The sequence below is a fragment of the Nomascus leucogenys genome, chromosome 14, assembly GCF_006542625.1.
Source record: "Nomascus leucogenys isolate Asia chromosome 14, Asia_NLE_v1, whole genome shotgun sequence".
In the NCBI taxonomy this organism is placed as follows: Eukaryota; Metazoa; Chordata; class Mammalia; order Primates; family Hylobatidae; genus Nomascus; species Nomascus leucogenys.
This window is the reverse complement of record NC_044394.1, coordinates 56254224-56275069: the sequence shown is the minus strand read 5'-3', so window position 1 is coordinate 56275069 and position 20846 is coordinate 56254224. Positions and strand designations below refer to the sequence as shown.

Genomic DNA, 20846 nt, shown 5'->3' with positions numbered 1-20846 from the left:
CCAGCTACCTGGGGGGCTGAGGCAGGAGAATCACTTGAACCTGGGAGGCAGAGGTTGTCGTGAGCAGAGATCGCACCACTGCATCCCAGCCTGGGTGACAAAGCAAGATTCTGCCTCAAAAAAAAAAAGTCCTTGTTTCCTTCATTACATTCTACTTGGGGTTTCTTGCCTCTGACCTCCAGCTGCATCTTGGCCTCTCAAGTTCAGGATAATCATGCGACCATTCTTCAACTCTGTCGTGAAATATCCCTCTATGAAAATGTCACCCTCAGCTGGGTTCAGTGGCTCACACCTGTAATACCAATGCTTTGGGAAGCTGAGACAGGTTCTCTTGAGTCCAGAAGTTTGAGACCAGCCTGGGCAACATGGTGAAATCCCATGTCTTAAAAAAAAAAAAAGAGAGAGAAGAAGAACAACAAAAATGTCACCCTCAGTCCTGAAGCTTTGACGTCTTTGGAACAACAATCTTTGTGCATGTTCACATACAGTTGTGTGTGTGTTTAATTCAGTGTGGTTGATCCAGGCAAACCCTGTTTTCCAGCTGGCAGACTGACTTTCTCTGCCTAATGTACCTGCCCCCTAACATTTCATCCTCCCATAAATCCTCCTTTTTCCATAGTATGCAACCTAGTAGGATATCCCACTCAAATTCAAATCTTCAAGTGCTTCCCTGCTCCTGGGAAAGTTGGAAGCAGGCTGGGACTTTGCCTTAATGCTTTTGCTCTGTTCCCAGAATGGAGGAATGGAGCTAGCCTGTGGCCAAAGAAACGACACAGCCTCAGAACCTACTGAATCAGCCATTCAGTGCAGCAACATTAACAGGCTGAATTAAGCACCTGGGATTTAAGGGCTAATTATGTTTAACTGTAAGTACCAACTTTCCGCACTGTAAGCAGACACAAAAGACGGGGTCATCACTTCCTCTCCTTTAGCTTTTGTAGAAGGGAGTTTTGACCGCTTTGTCCCTGGAGGGTATTTGAGGGTGGCCAAATCTGGACTTCTGTGATTTTAAGAAAAAAAAATTATTCCAAAATAACTTTCTTGCTCCCAAGAGATTCCACATGCAAGATGCTGGCAGTTTACCGCTCATTAGCAACCCTTAAGAATCATTCTGTGCTCTTAAGCATACCAGTGATTATATTCAGAGTGTTCAAAGACAGCTTGCTGCTTTCTCTGTGCAGTCAGTCAACAGTACTGAATGCATATTTTGTCTTTTCTCAGAATACAACTTGAAAATTTACAAAGATTCTACAAGTTTAAATTTTCCCACTGTCATCTTACAGTTAACTGTATTTCTTTGCATTTTGCTAAAAATCTTATTATATAAATCCAAGAATGTGGCTTTTCACCTTAAGTACTTTAGAATTTGTTTTCTGTAGAGCATAATCCATACATGCCTGTCTTTCTACAAAATGCTTTGAAGATATTGGACTGTTTTATAAACATCTTTATATTTGGTACATAGCATGTTTATCATTTTTCATAGCTATATAATATTCCATTGGGTTGAAAATTGGTAACTTAAACATTCCTTTATTATTTAGCATTTAGGTTATGTTCCAGATTTTGTTATTATATACAGTGCCATTAGGAACATCTTTGCAACATAGCTTATGTCTTCTTTTTAATTATTTGTTCTGGATAAATTCCCAGAAATTGAATTACTGGGTCAAAGGATGTAAGTATTTTCCTGACTTTGGGTCCTTACTGCCAACATCCCCTCCAAAGAAAATTATACCAATTTACGGCCGGGCGCGGTGGCTCACGCCTGTAATCCCAGCACTTTGGGAGGGCGAGGCGGGCGGATCACGAGGTCAGGAGATCGAGACCATCCTGGCTAACATGGTGAAACCCCGTCTCTACTAAAAATACAAAAAATTAGCCGGGCGAGGTGGCGGGCACCTGTAGTCCCAGCTAGGCGGGAGGCTGAGGCAGGAGAATGGCGTGAACCCCGGGGGGCGGAGCCTACAGTGAGCCCAGATCGCGCCACTGCACTCCAGCCTGGGCAACAGCGAGACTCCGTCACAAAAAAAAAAAAAAAAAAAAAGAAAATTATACCAATTTACAATTCCACTGACAATATATGAGTGAGAACGTGTGTCTCTTTAAATAAGTATTTGCCATTGTAAAAGTTCACCAGTCTTAACTTATTAAGCAATTGCCAGCATCCAATTCCCACATAAGTCTTTTGTTAGTTTAAAGTATTGGCCGGGCGCGGTGGCTCAAGTTTGTAATCCCAGCACTTTCGGAGGCCGAGGGGGGCGAATCACGAGGTCAGGAGATCGAGACCACGGTGAAACCCCGTCTCTACTAAAAATACAAAAAATTAGTCAGGCGTCGTGGTGGGCGCCTGTAGTCCCAGCTACTCGGAGAGGCAGGCAGGAGAATGGCGTGAACCCGGGGGGCGGAGCTTGCAGTGAGCCGAGATTGCGCCACTGCACTCCAGCCTGGGTGACAGAGCAAGACTCCGTCTCAAAAAAAAAAAAAAAAGTATTAATAGGTCAAATATCCTTATTTTTGGTAGTCATGTGATGAAGGAGAGCCCAGACACAAAGAAGCTCTCCGAATTATTTAAATGTTCAGTGCCTTCTCCAGCCTAGCTAGCAAACTGTAGAAACATTTGACTGGCTACTACAGAAACAAAAGCCTAACTTGAGCATAAGGAACTGCATTTAATTGAATAAACAAACATCAATTCTAAGTCATTTTGTTTTCACACTTTCAGGGATAACAAACATTGAATGCATCTTTTTGCTTGAGGGTTTCCTGAAAACCACCATATAAGTGCCAACAAGTTTTTGGGTTTTGTGTTTTTGTTTTTGTTTTTGTTTTTTTACCAAGAAGGAATCAGTTAAAAAAAAAAGAAAAGGAAAAAAAAAAAAAAACTCCAGCTCTCTTACTGTTATTTGAGAATCAGTGATTCCCAGATTCCAGCAGAACCTTGGCAAGGACAAAGCAGAGTCCTTCCTAAGTCTTTGATTTAACTTCTTGGGAAGCAACACGATGATCGATCACACATGTGCTCCAAAAAAGGGAAGAAACAGTTGGTACATAGCACTCTTTTCAGTCATGTGCAAGCCATTCCTGAGGAATAGAGAATTCTCCACCAGGAGAGTACTATGCTCATTTCTCATACATAACAAGGACAAGGTATAAAATTTATGCTCAAGTTAGTTTGGAATCTGACTGCAGTGTTTATTTTTTTTCTTTTCTTTTTTTTTTGGAGATGGATTCTTGCTCTGTATCCCTGGCTGGAGTGCAGTGACATGATCTCAGCACATAGTAACCTCCACCTCCCGAGTTCAAGTGATTCTCCTGCCTCAGCCTCTAAGTAGCTGAAATTACAGGTGCCCGCCACCATGCCCAGCTAATTTTTTGTTGTTGTTGTTGTTGTTTGTTTTTGTTTTTGTTTTTGTTTTGTTTTGTTTTGTTTTTGAGACGGAGTCTCGCTCTGTCACCCAGGCTGGAGTGCAGTGGCGCGATCTCGGCTCACTGCAAGCTCCGCCTCCCAGGTTCACACCATTCTCCTGCCTCAGCCTCTCCGAGTAGCTGGGACTACAGGCGCCCGCCACCACCCCGGCTAATTTTTTGTATTTTTAGTAGAGACGGGGTTTCACCGTGGTCTCGATCTCCTGACCTCGTGATCCGCCCACCTCGGCCTCCCAAAGTGCTGGGATTACAAGCGTGAGCCACCGTGCCCGGCCTATGCCCAGCTAATTTTTGTATTTTTTATTAGAGACAGGGTTTCATCGTGTTAGCCAGGCTGGTCTCGAACGCCTGGCCTCAAGTGATCCACCTGCCTCAGCCCCCCAAAATGCTGGGATTACAGGCATGAGCCACCTAGCCCAGCCCAGTGTTTACCGTTTTATTGTCAGTGTTGGGTATTTATTTTAATTATTTTGAAATAATTATAGATTCACAGGAAGTTACAAAGAAGTATACAGGATGGCCTGTACACCCTTCACCCAGCCTCCCCTAATGATAACATCTTGTATAACTAGTAGTACACCAGCCGGGGCTGGTGGCTCACACCTGTAATCCCAGCACTTTGGGAGGCCAAGGTGGGCGGATCACTTGAGGTCAGGAGTTTGAGACCAGACTGGCCAACATGGTGAAACCCTGTCTTTGCCAAAAATACAAAAAAATTAGCCAGGCATGGTGGCAGGTGCCTGTAATCCCAGCTACTCGGGAGGCTGAGGCAGGAGAATCGCTTGAATCCAGGAGGTGAAGGTTGCAGTGAGCCGAGATTGCACCACTGCACTCCAGCCTGGGCGAAAGAGTGAGATTCTGTCTCAAAAAAAAACCAATAGTATGCCAGGCGCGGTGGCTCAAGCCTGTAATCCCAGCACTTTGGGAGGCCGAGGCAGGCGGATCACGAGGTCAGGAGATCGAGACCATCCTGGCTAACACGGTGAAACCCCGTCTCTACTAAAAATACAAAAAAAAAAGTAGCCGGGCGTGTTGGCGGCGCCTGTAGTCCCAGCTACTCGGGAGGCTGAGGCAGGAGAATGGCGTGAACCCGGGAGGCGGAGCTTGCAGTGAGCCGAGATCGCGCCACTGCACTCCAGCCTGGGCGACAGTGAGACTCCGTCTCAAAAAAAACAAAAACAAAAAAAAAACCAATAGTACATCACAACCAGGAAGTTGACATTGGTACAATTCATAGAGCTTATGAAGATTTCACCATGGGCAGGCGCAGTGGCTCACTGCTGGAATCCTAGCACTTTGGGAGGCCGAGGTAGGCGGATCATGAGCCCAGGATTTCAAGACCAGTCTGGGCAACATGGTGAAACCCCATCTCTACAAAAGGTACAAAAATATTGGCTAGGCATGGTAGTGTGTGCCTGTAGTCACAGCTACCTGGGAGGCTGAGGTGGGAAGATCACTTGAGCCTGGGAGTCAGAGGTTGCAGTAAGCTGAGATTACACCACTGCACTCTAGCCTGGGCAACAGAGCAAGACCCTGTCTCAAAAAAAGAATTTCACTAATTTACATGCACTCATTTGTGTGTGTGTGTGCACGCATGTGTATGCATGTAGTTCTATGCAATTTCCTCATCAATATAGCCTGATGCAGCTATCACTACATTTAAGATACAGAACGGTTCCATCACTACATGACTCTTTCATGCTGCCATCCCTTACCCCAATCTCCCAAAATCTTTATTTTCAAAAATGAAAAAATTTTCACAGTGGCAAACAGCCACCTCAATTTTTTTTCTGCTACTTTCTAACATATTCATCACAACTCTCAAACATTTTTTGGCGCATTTAAATTTAATTTTAAAATTAAATTTCAATTAAATATTTTTATTGTAAAATATACATAACAAAATTTATGTATATTTAAGTATACACAATTTGTGTATATTATGTATTATAAGTCTCTCATGAGACTTATTCACTATCATATTAGCGTTTTAAGACAGAGTCTCCCTCTGTTGCCCAGGCTGGCGTGCAATGGCGTGATCTTGGCTCACTGCAACCTCTGCCTCCAGGATGCATGCAATTCTCCCATCTCAGCCTCCCAAGTGGCTAGGATTACAGGCACACACCACCACGCTCGGCTAATTTTTGTATTGTGGTAGAGATGGGGTTTCACCATGTTGGCCAGGCTGGTCTCGAACTCCTGACCTCAGGTGATCAACCTACCTCGGCCTCCCAAAGTGCTGGGATTACAGGCGTGAGCCACCACACCCGGCCGCATCGTAGCCATTTTTAAGTATACAATTCAGTGGCATTAACTGTATTCACAATGTTGTGCAGCCATCACCACTATCTTTTTTTTTTTTTTTCAGACAGAGTCTCACTCTGTCACCCAGGCTGGGGTGCAGTGGCACAATCTCAGCTCACTGCAACCTCCACCTCCAGGGTTCAAGCAATTCTCCTGCCTCAGCCTCCCAAGTAGCTGGGATTACAGATGTGCACCACCATACCCAACTAATTTTTGTATTTTTTATAGAGACAGCGTTTCGCCATGTTGGCCAGGCTGGTCTCAAACTCCTGACCTCAAGTGATCCTCCCACCCTGGCCTCCCAAAGTGCTGGGATTACAGGTGTGTGCCATCATACCCAGCCACCACTATTCATTTTCAGAACTTCTTCATCATCTTAAACAGAAACTCTGTGCCCATTAAGTAATAAGTCCCCATCCTGCCCTCCTCCCAGCCCCAAAAGCCTCTATTCTACTTTCTGTCTCTGCAATTTTGCCTATTCTATACCTCATTGTATTAGTCTGTTCTCATGCTGCTAATAAAGACATACCTGAAACTGGGTAATTTATAAAGGAAAGAGGTTTAACTGACTCACAGTTACACATGGCTGGGGAGGCCTCACAATCATGGTGGAAGGCAAAGAGACAGGCACATCTTACATGTGGCAGGCAAGAGAGCGGTGCAGGGGAACTCCCCTTTATGAAACCATTAGCTCTCGTGAGACTTATTCACTACCATGAGCACAGCACGGGAAAAACCCACCCCCATGATTCAATTACCTCCCACCAGGTCCTTCCCACAACACGTGGGAATTATGGAAGCTACAATTCAAGATGAGATTTGGGTGGGGACACAGCCAAACCATATCACTCATGTAAGTGGAATCCTATAATATGTGTCCTTTTGTGTCTGTCTAATTTCACTTAGCATAATGTTTTCAAGGTTCATCCATGTTATAGCATGCATCAAACACTTTAAAGTCTTATTTTATGGAAAGAGGGAAATCTTATAAACCAGTAAACATACTCTACAGTTTGCTTATCTTAATCTATTTAGTGTTGCTATAAAGGACTACTGGAGACTGCATAATTTATAAAGAACTGCTCACGGTTCTGCAGGCTGTACAAAAAGCATGGCATCAGCATCTGCTTCTGGTGAGGCCTCAGGCTGCTTCCACTCATGGCGGAAGGTGAAGAGGAGCCAGCATGTGCAGGTCACATGGTGAGAGATGAAGCAAAAGAAGTGGGAGACCATGGACTCTTCAACAACCAGCTCTGGAAGGAAGTAATGGAAGGAGAACTCACTTCTGATCACAAGGATAGCGCCAAGCCAGAATTCATGTGGGATCCACCCCCATGACCCAAATACCTCCCACTAGGCCCCATTGCTAACACTGGGGATCAAATTTCAACATGAAGGCCTGGCGTGGTGGCTCACCCCTGTAATCCCAGCACTTTGGGAGGGCATGGCAGGCAGATCACTTGAGGTCAGGAGTTCAAGACCAGCCTGGCCAACATGGTGAAACCCTGTCTCTACTAAAAATACAAAAATTAACCAGGTGCAGCAGCATGTGCCTATAATCCCAGCTACTCGGGAGGCTGAGGCAGGAGAATCGATTGAACCTGGGAGGCAGAGGTTGCAGTGAGCTGAGATTGTGCCATTGCACTCCAGCCTGGGCAACAGAGCAAGACTCCATCTCAAAAAAAAAAAAAATTCAACATAAGATTTGGAAGGAACAAACAAACCAAACTATAGGAGTGGAGCACTAGGAAGCAGAAGTTCTCTAATTATTAGAAAACAGGTATTTCCTTGTTTTTATTTTTTTTCTTTTGAGACAGGGTCTCGCTGTTTTACCCAGGCTGGAGTGCAGTGGCACAAACATAGCTCACTGTGACCTCAACCTCCCGGACTCAAGCTATTCTACCACCTCAGCCTCCTGAGGAGCTGGGACCACAAGCACGGGCCACCACACCTGGCTAATTTTTTTAATTTTTGTAGGGACTGGATATTACCATATTGCCTAGGCTGGTCTCGAATTCCTAGGCTCAAGTGATCCTCCCACCTTGGCCTCTCAAAGTGCTGATATTACAGGCATGAGCCACCACACCCAACCAGACCTTTTCTGGTTATTAGACAACAGACATTTTTCTAATGCTGTGTGATGCTGAATAAGTGACTTCATCCCTCTGAGCCTTTGTTTCTTCAAATGTAGCAACACTACCATTAATAACAGGTGGCATATATTAAATTTGAATGGCAAATATGTAAAAATAAGATTGTCAGTAGATAATGGAAGCTGTGGCTGAAAAATCCTGAGAAAAATGGAATGCACAGGCAAATTTCAACAGTAGCTCTAGGCCGAGTGCAGTGGCTCATGCCTGTAATCCCAGCCCTTTGGGAAGCCAAGGCAGGAGGATTACTTGAGCTCAGGAGTTTGAGAGCAGCCTGGGAAACATAGTGAGACCTCATCTCTAAAAAAGTTTAAAAATTAGCCGAACATGGTGGCATGTGCCTGTAGTCGCAGCTACTCAGGAGGCTGAGGTGAGAAGATCACTTGAGCCCAGGAGTGCAAAGCTGCAGTGAGCTATGATCGCACCACTGCACTCTAGCCTGGGAGACACGGCAAGACCTTGTCTCTAAAAAATAAATAAATAAACAGAAGCTCTATGAGAAAAAGCAGGTGACCTTTCCTAGTGCTCTGTCAGTACCTGAAGCTCCTTTTAAAAATAAGAATAGGCTGGGTGCGGTGGCTCACGCTTGTAAGGCTCACACTTTGGGAGGCCAAGATGTGCAGATTACGAGGTCAGGAGTTCGAGACCAGCCTGGCCGTCATGGTGAAACCCCATCTCTACTAAAAATACAAAAATTAGCAGGGTGTGGTGGCAGGCACCTGTAATCCCAGCTACTTGGGAAGCTGAGTCAGGAGAATCACTTGAACCTGGGAGGCAGAGGTTGCAGTGAGCCAAGATCATGCCACTGCACTCCAGCATAGGCAACAGAGCAAGATTCCGTCTCAAAAATATATAAATAAATAAATAATTTAAAAAAACAAAAATAGTCCAGGCACGATGGCTCACGTCTGTAGTTCTAGCACTTTGGGATGCTGAGGCAGGCAGATCACCTGAGTCCAGGAGTTCGAGACCAGGCCAACATGGTGAAACCCATCTCTACCAAAAAATACAAAAATTAGCTGGGTGCGGTGTGGCGCATGCCTAATCCCAGCTACTTGAGAGGCTGAGGCACAAGAATCACTTAACCCGGAAGGCAGAGGTTGCAGTGAGCTGAGATGGCGCCACTGCACTCCAGCCCGGGAGATAGAGCAAGACCCTGCTCAAAAATAAAAATAAAAAATAAAAAAATAAGAATAAGGTAAAATATGTTTCTGTTTGAAAAGAACTGTACAAATGAAGTCAGACCTGCAAAACCTGCTTTGTTTTCATGCATGCAAGTTGTAAAAATAATTATGTTTTACTCCTCTAAAGACAACTAAATGAGGGTGCTTAGATCATTAAACACACACACACACACACACACAAAACTGGCTAATTTCAGATCATCTGGTGGGTCAATAGTGTTTTATATTCAGATTCTTTTAAGTGACATGATCTGTTATTGTCAGAATATAAAAATGTTAAAAGCTTCTCTTTTTTCTGATATACTAGATCTAATTTGCATCTAAATGCAAAAGCTTTTTAGCATGACAAAACACCCTTGCCAAGCTGATGGACGACTTTTGAGACACATCTGGTTAATATACAGAAGCCAACATTTTGTTAATTGGATTTGCTAAACAATACCTACCACAGCCTGATTGAAACTCTTTGGTAATTCCTTTTATATAAAATTAAACCAAACATACCCCGAGAAGCATACTTATCTTTGAAAACAAGCATCTTCAATTCTGGATCCAAATACAAATCAATTATTTTCAGTGTTTTGGGTAGGCTCTTTTTCCCCTCCCCAAGCACCTTTCTTGATGCTTTAAATGAAAACCAAGGAAAGATGGTCTAAAAAGTAAAATATCGCTCTTTTACCAAGGACCCGCTAACATGGGCCGCGTTCGCACCAAAACCGTGAAGAAGGCGGCCCGGGTCATCATAGAAAAGTACTACACGCACCTGGGCAACGACTTCCACACGAACAAGCGCATGTGCAAGGAGATCGCCATTATCCCCAGCAAAAAGCTCCGCAACAAGATAGCAGGCTATGTCACGCATCTGATGAAGTGGATTCAGAGAGGCCCAGTAAGAGGTATCTCCATCAAGCTGCAGGAGGAGGAGAGAGAAAGGAGAGACAATTATGTTCCTGAGGTCTCAGCCTTGGATCAGGAGATAATTGAAGTAGATCCTGACACTAAGGAAATGCTGAAGCTTTTGGACTTCGGCAGTCTGTCCAACCTTCAGGTCACTCAGCCTACAGTTGGGATGAATTTCAAAACGCCTCGGGGACCTGTTTGAATTTTTTCTGTAGTGCTGTATTATTTTCAATAAATCTGGGACAACAGAAAAAAAAAAAAAAAAAGTAAAATACCAGGCCTGGCGCAGTAGCTCACACCTGTAATCCCAGCACTTGGAGTCTGAGGCAGGAGGATCACTTGAGCTCAGGACTTTTGAGATCAGCCTGGGCAATATAGGGAGACATAGTCTCTACCAAAAAAAAAAAAAAAAAAATTTTTTTTTTTTTTTTTTTTTTGAGACGGGAATCTTGCTCTGTCCCCCAGGCTGGAGTGCAGTGGCGCGATCTCGGCTCACTGCAAGCTCCACCTCCCGGGTTCACGCCATTCTCCTGCCTCAGCTTCCCGAGTAGCTGGGACTACAGGCGCCCGCCAACTCACCCAGCTACTTTTTTTTTTTGTATTTTTAGTAGAGACGGGGTTTCACCGTGTTAGCCAGGATGGTCTCGATCTCCTGACCTCGTGATCCGCCCGCCTCGGCCTCCCAAAGTGCTGGGATTACAGGCTTGAGCCACCGCGCCCGGCCCTAAAAAAAATTTTTTTTAATTAGCTGGGCATGGTGGAGCACACCAGTAGTCCCAGCTACTCAGGAGGCTGAGATGGGAGGATTGTTTGAGCCAGGGAGGTTGAGGCTGCTGTGAGCTCTGTCTGGGTCACTGCACTCCAGCCTGGGTGACAGAGCAACACCCTGTGTCAAAAAAAAAAAACAAAAAAACGTAGAATACCTCCAAGTTTCCTTAAGGGACAATCTGAGAGCCTTTCTTCCCAGAAGGAGCACTAAGAGCCATCAAAGGGACCTCTAAGATTTCACATAGTATTCTTCTCTTCCCTCCTAATTTTAGGCCTTTGCTTTCTTACTTTCCTCTAAATAATAGGTGGTCTCCAACTCACTCATCTGAGTTATTAATGACCCATCCACACAATGGCTCCTTAACCATGATCTCAGCTGCCATAATGCCTGGCATTGGATCTCCAACAATTACCCTCAAACTCAACTCTCCACTCCTGGCCTTTCTGCGGTTTCCTCGCCTCCAGCGGGACAGGCAGAGCCACCTCTCCTTATCTAGTTTCCAGCAGATAAAGATGTTTTCCTGATAACCCAAGTGGAAACTCTAAAAATGTCTTCCTGTTGAACCATGGCCACTGGGGTTTCCGATGCAAATGTGAAGGCGATATTGATCCGCCTTAAGCTGCACTAGGCAGGTTTACTGGCCAAGCTGAGACCCTAGTTTCCCTGCTCAGCACTGCCACTGAGAAAATACCATCTGAGTTCAAAACAACTAGCCTTCAAACCACCTTCAGAAACACAGCTCTTTTGGCCGGGCGCGGTGGCTCACGCTTGTAATCCCAGCACTTTGGGAGGCCGAGGCGGGCGGATCACGAGGTCAGGAGATCGAGACCACGGTGAAACCCCGTCTCTACTAAAAATACAAAAAATTAGCTGGGCGTGGTGGCGGGCGCCTGTAGTCCCAGCTACTCGGAGAGGCTGAGGCAGGAGAATGGCGTGAACCCGGGAGGCGGAGCTTGCAGTGAGCCGAGATCGCGCCACCACACTCCAGCCTGGGTGACAGAGCGAGACTCCGTCTCAAAAAAAAAAAAAAAAAAAAAGAAACACAGCTCTTTTATGAGTGTATCATTTTGTTTTGCTGAGACAGGTTCTCGCTCTGTCGCCAATGACGCTAGAGTGCAGTGGTGCCTTCATAGCTCACTGTAACCTTGGACTCCTGGGCTCCAGCAATCCTCCTGCCTCAGCCTCCTGAGTATAGGACTATAGGCACACAGCACCTCACCCAGCTAATTTAAATTTAAAAATTTTTTGTAGAGATGTGGTCTTGATAACAAAGCCCAGGCTGATTTTGAACTCCTGGCTTCAAGCAATCCTCCCACTTCAGCCTCCCAAAGTGCTGGGATTATAGGCCTGAGCCACCAGTTTTTTTTTTTTTTTTTTTTTTTTTGAGACGGAGTCTTGCTCTTTCACCCAGGCTGGAGTGCAGTGGCGCGATCTCGGCTCACTGCAAGCTCCACCTCCCGGGTTCACGCCATTCTCCTGCCTCAGCCTCTCCGAGTAGCTGGGACTACAGGCGCCCGCCACCACGCCCGGCTAATTGAGCCACCAGTTTTTTGTTGTTATTGTTTTGTTTTGTTTTGAGACGGAGTCTCGCTCTGTCGTCCAGGCCGGAGTGCAGTGGGCGATCTCCGCTCACTGCAACCTCCGCCTCTGGGGTTCAAGCAATTCTCCTGCCTCAGCCTCCTGAGTAGCTGAGATTAAAGGTGCGTGCCAGCACACCCGGCTACTTTTTTGTATTTTTAGTAGAGACGGGGTTTCACCATACTAGCGAGGATGGTCTCAATCTCCTGACCTCGTGACCCACCTGCCTTGGCCTCCCAAAGTACTGGGATTACAGGCGTGAGCCACGGCGCCCAGCCGAGCCACCAGTTTTTAACAGCAGGTTTTTAATAGCATTGATAGCTACTAATTGGATATACTTCAGGAAAGAAGTCACCATTTTTTTTTTTGGAGACAATAAACTTAATTTTACTGGAATTGAATTAAATTTAATTCCAGAAAAAAAATTTCTTGACATGAAAACACTACATAAACTACAAAGCTTTATAAACATATGTAGCCATTCTTATTTCTAAATATTAAAATTGACATTAAAAAAATCTAGATATAGCTAACATTTGCCATGAAGACAGCACCACCTCCAAAAAAATTTTAGCAGAGAATTGGAGATGTGTGTGTCAATGGCACCAAATGTCTCGCTACTTTTCTACTCCCTTGATTGCTAAGACAAAACTTAAGCAATTTACAAAAATACATTTATACAAAAAAAAAAAAAAAGGTAGTCAACTAGACATTTAGGTGAAGAATAGGACCAATTTATTTGCAGGGCTGGTTGAGAAGGAGGGCTTTAGGTGCATCTGTTGTCTTTCATCCACATGCACCCTCCTGCTGGCTCCCGCTGGGGACATGAAGGTGAAGGATTCCCACAGAGTTGAACGGGAGCCGAGCCCAGACCCACTTGAGCTTCTGTCAGGCAGCAGTTCTATAAACACACTCACCAGTGCGCACCCCCGTTTGCCACACCCAATAGAGTTTAGGGTAGAATGTATTTAAGCAAGGCCGGGCACGATGGCCCATGTCTGTAATCCCAGCACTTTGGGAGGCCAAGGCAGGTGGGTCACTTGAGGTCAGGTGTTCGAGACCAACCTGGCCAACACGGCGAAACCCCATCTCTACTAAAAGTACAAAAAATAGCCAGGCGTGATGGCCGGCACCCATAATCCCAGCTTCCAGGGAGGCTGATGCTTGAATCCAGGAGGCGGAGGTTGCAGTGAGCTGAGATCGCACCACTTCACTCCAGCCTGGGTAACAGGGCGAGACTCCATCTCAGAAAAAAAAAAGAAGGTGTTTAGACAGCCTCAAACTTCTTCAGCCCCACCCCCAACATATCAGGACAAAATATGAAGTTACTCTCCTCCTAGGCTGAACTGGGGGCTTTACCTTCAGCCTGCATTCCCTCTGCGCCCTCCCTATGAATTAGCTCTCAGGGCCAATTTCTGCTTTAACCCTCATTCCTCATTCTGGTCCTGGTAGGACTTATTCTATAATCGGGTATTTTCATCTTTTACTTTTTTTTCTTTTTTCCCTTCTCTCTCTTCCTCCCTCCCTCGCTTCCTTCCTTCCACAGTGCCTATCATGTACCAGACACTAGGAGAATGGTACAAAAGTGATCAAAAATAAATCTAGGGCCTGGCACAGTGGCTCACACCTGTAATCCCAGCACTTTGGGAGGCCAAGGCGGGTAGATCACTTGAGGTCAGTGATCTCTGTGTTTGAGACCAGCCTGACCAATATGGTGAAACCCCATCTCTACTAAAAATACAAAAATTAGCCAGACGTGCACCTGTAATCCCAGCTACTTGGGAGGCTGAGGCAGGAGAATTGCTTAAACCCAGGAGGTGGAGGTTGCACTGAGACGAGATCCTGCCATTGTACTCCAGCCTGGGCAACAAGAGTGAAACTCCGTCTCAAAAAATAAAAAAATTCAAAATTAAAAAAAGACTGACCTCAGAGTTTAGTAGAAATGATATATAATGATTATATAGTCACACAAATAAACGTGTAATTGCAACTTCATACAGGGTCAATGAAGGAATGTTACATCACACTAGGACAGCATATACCACAAGAAAAGAGGGCTGGCTGTTCAGCAGAAGCTGTGATCTGAAAGATGAGTGGCAGCTAGATGAAGTAGGAAAGAAATAGCATGGGCACTGAGGTGAGGGGGGTGGGCATAGCCTGTTCCAGGTTCTGAAGAATATGACTTGAGTCAGAGGACAAGAGATGTCTGATGAGGGATGAGCCAGGAAAGAATGGTAGGGGCTAGATCTTACAAAGCCCTTGTGGTTTAGCAAATAAAAATACAAGATGCCAGGTCAAATTTAATTTCAAATAAACAATGAATAATTGCATAGGACATACTAAAAATAAAAAAGTACTCATTATTGGCTGAGTGTGGTGGCTCACGCCTGTAATCCCAGCACTTTGGGAGGCTGAGGTGGGTGGATCACTTGAAGTCAGGAGTTCGACACCAGCCTGGCCAACATGGTGAAATCCTGTCTCTAGTAAAAATACAAAAATTAGCCAGGCTGTGGTGGTGCACACCCATAATCCCAGCTACTTGAGAGGCTGAGGTGAGAGAATTGCTTTAGCCTGGGAGGCAGAGGTTGCAGTGAGCCAAGATTACACCACTGTACTCTGGCCTGGGTGACAAAGCAAGACTCTGTCTCAAAAAAATAAATAAATAGAGAGATAAAATTTATTATGTGAAATTCAGATTAACTGGGCATCCTGTGATGAATAATTGCATGGGACATACCTAAAAATAAAAAATGATTCATTATCTGAAATTCAGATTAACTGGGCATCCCATATTCTACTTGGCAACCCTATTTGTAGGTCAAGGTAAGGATTTGATTTTACTCATATCCTGAGAATAAGGTATTAAAGGGTTTTAAGCAGGGAGTGGAATAACCGGATTTGAATTTTAATAGATCATACTGGCTACAGATTGGAAGAAGGCAACAAAGAAGCAGGAAGACCAGGGAGCAATTATTGCAGTCCAAGAAAGAGATGGGACTGCGAATGGGGGGCGGGGCGTGCAGTGGAGAAGGAGAGAGGTAGACAGGTTGAGCTATGTTTAGAAGATAAAATCCACAGTACTTGGCGACCTACTCCAGTCCCACTGCTTTAGATTCCTATCATGTGCCAATGATACCTCAATCTATATCACCCGCCTGGGCTCTGCCAGGAACTCCAGCATCATATGGGATACAGCTTATTTGGCATCTCACTTAACACAGCCAAAATAGAAATTTGGGTGTGGCTTCTCCAAACAACCCTTTGCAAATCTCCCACTCCCCTGCCTAGACTTCCCCATTTCGGTAGGGAACACCCCAGTCTACCTTGTCACTCAAGGTAAATGTGCAGAACATGCCTTTGATTCCTCCCTCCCTCTCACCATCACACTCAACCCATCTGCCACCCTGTCGACTCTCCCTCCAAATCGCATCCTGAATTGATCCACTTTTCCCTATCTCCGCTATCACCACCTACCACAAGCCACCATCTCTTGTATCCTCAAAACTGGTATTTCTGCTTCTGCTTTTTATCCCCTATGAGCTATTCTCTGCTTGAGAGCCAGCGTGATCTTTTCAAAACAGAAATCAGACCTTAGCTTAAAACTTTTTTTTTTTTTTTTTTAGGCCGGGCGCAGTGGCTCACGCCTGTAATCCCAGCACTTTGGGAGGCTGAGGCAGGGAGATCACGAGGTCAGGAGATCAAAACCATCCTGGCCGACATGGTGAAACCCCGTCTCTACTAAAAACACAAAAATTAGCTGGGCATGGTGGTGCATGCCTGTAATCCTAGCTCCTTGGGAGTCTGAGGCAGAAGAATTGCTTGAACCCGGGAGGCGGAGGTTGCAGTGAGCCGAGATCGCGCCACTGCACTCCAGCCTGGGTGACAGAGCAAGACTCCATCTCAAAAAACCAACCAACCAACCAAACAGAAAATAACAATTGTTAGTGAGGATATGGAGAAACTGGAACCCTTGTGTACTTCTGACGGAAATGTAAAATTGTGCAGCTGCTGTGCAAAACAGCATGGTGTTTCCTCAAAAAATTAAAAACAGAATTACTGTGTGATCCAGCTATTCTACTTCTGGTTATACAGCAAAAAGAACTGAAAGCACAATCTCAAGGGGATATTTGTATACCCGTGTTCATAGCAGCATTATTCACAATAGCCAACAGGAAGCAACCCAACTGTCCATGAATGGAAGAATGGAGGAGCAAAATGTGGTATATCCATTCAATGGAATATTAGTGTTTAAAAGGAAGGAAATTCTGACACATGCTACAACAGGATGAACCTTGAAGATGTCGTGCTAAGTGAAATAAGCCAGACAAATAAATAAAAGGACAAATATTTAATGATTCCATTTACCTGAGCTATGGTATTTAAAGAGTCAAATTCAGAGAGACAGAAAGTAGAATAGTGGTTACCAGGGGTTGCAGAAGGGGGAATGGGGAGTTACTGTTTAATGGGTTCAGTTTGGGAAGATGAAAATGTTCTGGAGATGAATGGTGGTTGTGGTTGCAACACAGTGTGAATGTACTTCATGCCATAGAACTGTACACTTAAAAATGGTTGAAAGGCCGGGCCCAGTGACTCATGCCTGTAATCCCAGCACTTGGAGAGACCCAGGTGGGTGGATCACTTGAGGTCAGGGGTTCAAGACCATCCTGGCCAATATGGCAAAACCTTGTCTCTAGTAAAAATACAAAAATTAGCTGGGCGTGGTGGCGGGCGCCTGTAATCCCAGCTACTCGGGAGGCTGAGGCACAAGAATTGCGTGAACCCGGGAGGAGAAGGTTGCAGTGAGCCGAGATAGCGCCATTGCACTGCAGCCTGGGCGATAGAGTGAGACTCAGTCTCAAAAAAAAAAAGAGAAGGTTAAGAGCCTGGTGCTGTGGCTCACACTTGTAATCCCAGCTACTGGGTAGGCCAAGGCAGGAGGATCACTTGAGCCCAGGAGTTCAAGACCAGCCTGGACAACATAGCAAGACCCTGTCTCTTAAAAAAAAACAAAACAAAAAAAAACAGGCCTGGTGCGACGGCTCACGTCTGTAATCCCAGTGTGGAGGTCTTTGGGAGGCCAAGGCAGGCGGATCATGAGGTCAGGAGATTGAGACCATCCTGGCCAACATGGTGAAACCTGTGTCTTTACTAAAAATACAAAAAACAAAACAAAACAAGAGTTGCTAAAAAGGCTAATATGGCAATTTTATGTTATGTACCTTTTAGCACGATAAAAAAATTTAAAATACACTCACTGGGTTTTGGCACCACTGGGAGGGCGCTAACATTAGGTTGAAATGTATGCCCCAAAGGATGACAAAAGATCTTAGATTCTTCCTCTCTCTCTCTCTGATTTTTGCTGGGCAGAAAACTGCTTCAGGGGCATACGCCTAAATTCTGATAATATTGTTCAATTATAGGCCGGGCGCGGTGGCTCACGCTTGTAGTCCCAGCACTTTGGGAGGCTGAGGCGGGCGGATCACAAGGTCAGGAGATCGAGACCACGGTGAAACCCCGTCTCTACTAAAAATACAAAAAATTAGCCGGGCGTGGTGGCGGACGCCTGTAGTCCCAGCTACTCGGAGAGGCTGAGGCAGGAGAATGGCGTGAACCCGGGAGGTGGAGCTTGCAGCGAGCCGAGATCGCATCATTGCACTCCAGCCTGGGTGACAGAGCAAGACTCCGTCTCAAAAAAAAAAAAAAAAAAAAAAAATTGTTCAATTATTTGCTATGGTCTGAACATTTACCACAAAGGTTTTTTGAGTTTCTGAAACCGAAAAACATATCTTAGAGTATCTCAGATCTTATTTAAGAATCACTACAACTTTCAAATAATATAGAGATTTGGTGGCATACAAATATCTACCATCCACTTTCTTTGCTGAATTGGTCCTTCTACAACTATTTCTTTGATGAAGCACTTACTGTACCCCATTCATGCAATGTACACGTCACCAGCTGTCAACCTTCCATGACAAATTTCTAATGGGCAACATCCTCCCTTTTGAATATGAGCAGGCTTCCCTTCCTACCCATTATATATTTAGACTCATTCATTGTATATTTATCATCTGATTCTATTCTAGGAATTGAATGTGAGAGGCAATATCTTCCCCCAGTCTTCACAGCTAGGCAGCCAAGCAGCATAAACATGACAAACAATCCAGAGAGAACGTCCACAGCACACAGTAAAACGTACAGGGTCACAGCTGCCTTTGAAGACCAGCCTTAAATGTCTCTAACCAGTGAGGGATAGCCAGACCCTCTTCTTGCTCATTGACCTTGATGGATGCACATTGGAAGTGGAACGCCTCCTGACCCGCTCCTAGCTTAGGCTTGGTTGCAGAAGACTCCTAGTTCCCTTATTATAGCTGGTGTCCTTTCCAGAAAGGATTGCGATCTCCTTTAATAGTTTACCAAACTTAGACTCAAATTTACAGATGAATATGCAAGCGCAGTTCCAGCCTTCTCAACCAGGAAGTCTTACTTTTCCTTAATGGATCAAGTCCACGTTCTATTTATTACCCTAGCTTGCAACGTTAAGTGTGACTTATTCAACAAACATGTATTAAACTCTTTGTATGGATCACGGACAATTGCTGGTGCCGTGAATACGAAAATGTGAAGTGGCCAGGCGCAGTGGCTCACACCTGTAATCCCAGCACTTTGGGAGGCTGAGGCAGGTGGATCACCTGAGGTCAGGAGTTCGAGACCAACCTGGCCAACACGGTGGAGCTCTGTCTCTACTAAAAATACAAAAATTAGCCAGGCATGGGGTGGGTGCCTGTAATCCCAGCTACTCAGGAGGCTGAGACAGGAGAATTGCTTGAACCCCGGAGGCGGAGGTTGCAGGTTGCAGAGAGCCGAGATTGTGCCATTGCACTCCAGCCTGGGTGACAAGAGTGAACCTCTGTCTCAAAAAAGAAAAAAAGGCCGCAGTGGCTCACGCCTGTAATCCCAGCATTTTGGGAGGCCGAGACGGGCGGATCACGAGGTCAGGGGATCGAGACCATCCTGGCTAACAAAGTGAACCCTGTCTCTACTAAAAATACAAAAAAATCAGCTGGGCATGGTGGCAGGCGCCTGTAGTTCCAGCTACTCGGGAGGCTGAGGCAGGGGAATGGCGTGAACCCAGGGCGTGGAACTTGCAGTGAGCCGAGATTGCGCCACTGCACTCCAGCCTGGGAGACAGAGCAAGACACCACCTAAAAAAAAAAAAAAAGAAAGAAAGAAAGAAAGAAAGAAAGAAAAGTCTTGCTACTGATGGTGCCCTCATCACCTCTCACCTGTTAACTACAATAACTATGATAGACTTCTAGGGAATCTCCCTGTTGGTGCCCCAGGGGCACTTGCTACTGAGAATGCTCTTATCTTAGTTAACTGAATGATTGCTCCCTCCCCTCCTTCATGCCATCCTCAAAAGATACCCTTGGGCCAGGCACAGTGGCTCTGTAATCCCAGCACTCTAGGAGGCCAAGGTGGGAGGATAATTTCAGCCCAGGAGTTCAAGGTCAGCTTGGGCAATATGGTGAAACCCCATCGCTACAAAAAATACAAAAATTAGCCGGGCATGGTGGTGTGTGTCTGTAGTACCAGCTACTCGGGAGGCTGAGGTGGGAGGATAGCTTAAGTCCAGGAAGCAGAGATTGCAGTGACTTGAGACTGCATCCCTACACTCCAGCCTGGGCGACAGAGCGAGACCCTGTCTCAAAAAAAAAAAAGACATCCTCTCAAGGAGGCCCGTGGTCATCCTAGTTAAAATTTCACATACACAGACCACTCCTTCCTCCCCCACACACCCATGCTTTATCTCTCCCTTCTGAGCTTAATGTTTTTCTTCTTACCACCCATCACAAAGTTATGAAGCATAATAATAAACTACATCCTATTGATCTCACAACCCAGCCTAAAAATTAAAAGATTATCAGAGTTCAAGATCACCCTGGGAAACAAAGCAAGACTCCATGTCTGCAAAAAGTACAAAAATTAGCCAGGCGTGGTGATAGATGCCTGTAGTCCCAGTTATTTGGGAGACTGAAGCAGGAGGATTGCTTTATTTAGCCCAAGAGTTAGAGGCTGCAGTGAGCCATGATAATGCCACTACTTTTGAACAACAAAAGACCTATTAGCTTTATAAAAGTTGACTGTATTTGATTCCTTCACAGTAGCTGGATATTCTCCTTTTGCCCATGTTGTCATGTTGGGGCAATGAGAAACAACACACATGGCGATCTGGTGGATGCTTAAATCTAAACTGAGGCACTTTATCACACTGGGTACATTTGTTTAGTAACTGCCTATTAAATGGTTTCTCCCTAAGAACATCACAATTTATTTATTTAACATTATTGATTGAATCTGCCATGCTTATCTTAGAAACATACCTTTTTTTTTTTTTTTTTTTTTTTTTTGAGACGGAGTCTTGCTCTGTCGCCCAGGCTGGAGTGCAGTGGCGCAATCTCGGCTCACTGCAAGCTCCGCCTCCCGGGTTCACGCCATTCTCCTGCCTCAGCCTCTCCGAGTAGCTGGGAC

General features: G+C 45.2%; 1 protein-coding gene across 1 annotated transcript; it reads left to right on the top strand.

Annotated features, from left to right (window-relative positions):
* Positions 1-9742: 9742 nt before the first annotated feature.
* Positions 9743-10216, top strand: LOC100585672 (40S ribosomal protein S17). Its single transcript, XM_003276069.4, has one exon. The coding sequence runs from the start codon at positions 9762-9764 to the stop codon at positions 10167-10169; it is 408 nt and encodes a 135-aa protein (XP_003276117.1). The 5' UTR covers positions 9743-9761; the 3' UTR covers positions 10170-10216.
* The last annotated feature ends 10630 nt before the right edge of the window (positions 10217-20846 follow it).

Coding starts and splice junctions, on each gene's coding strand:
- LOC100585672 (XM_003276069.4), top strand. CDS start 9,762: ATGGGCCGCGTTCGCACCAAAACCGTGAAGAAGGCGGCCCGGGTCATC.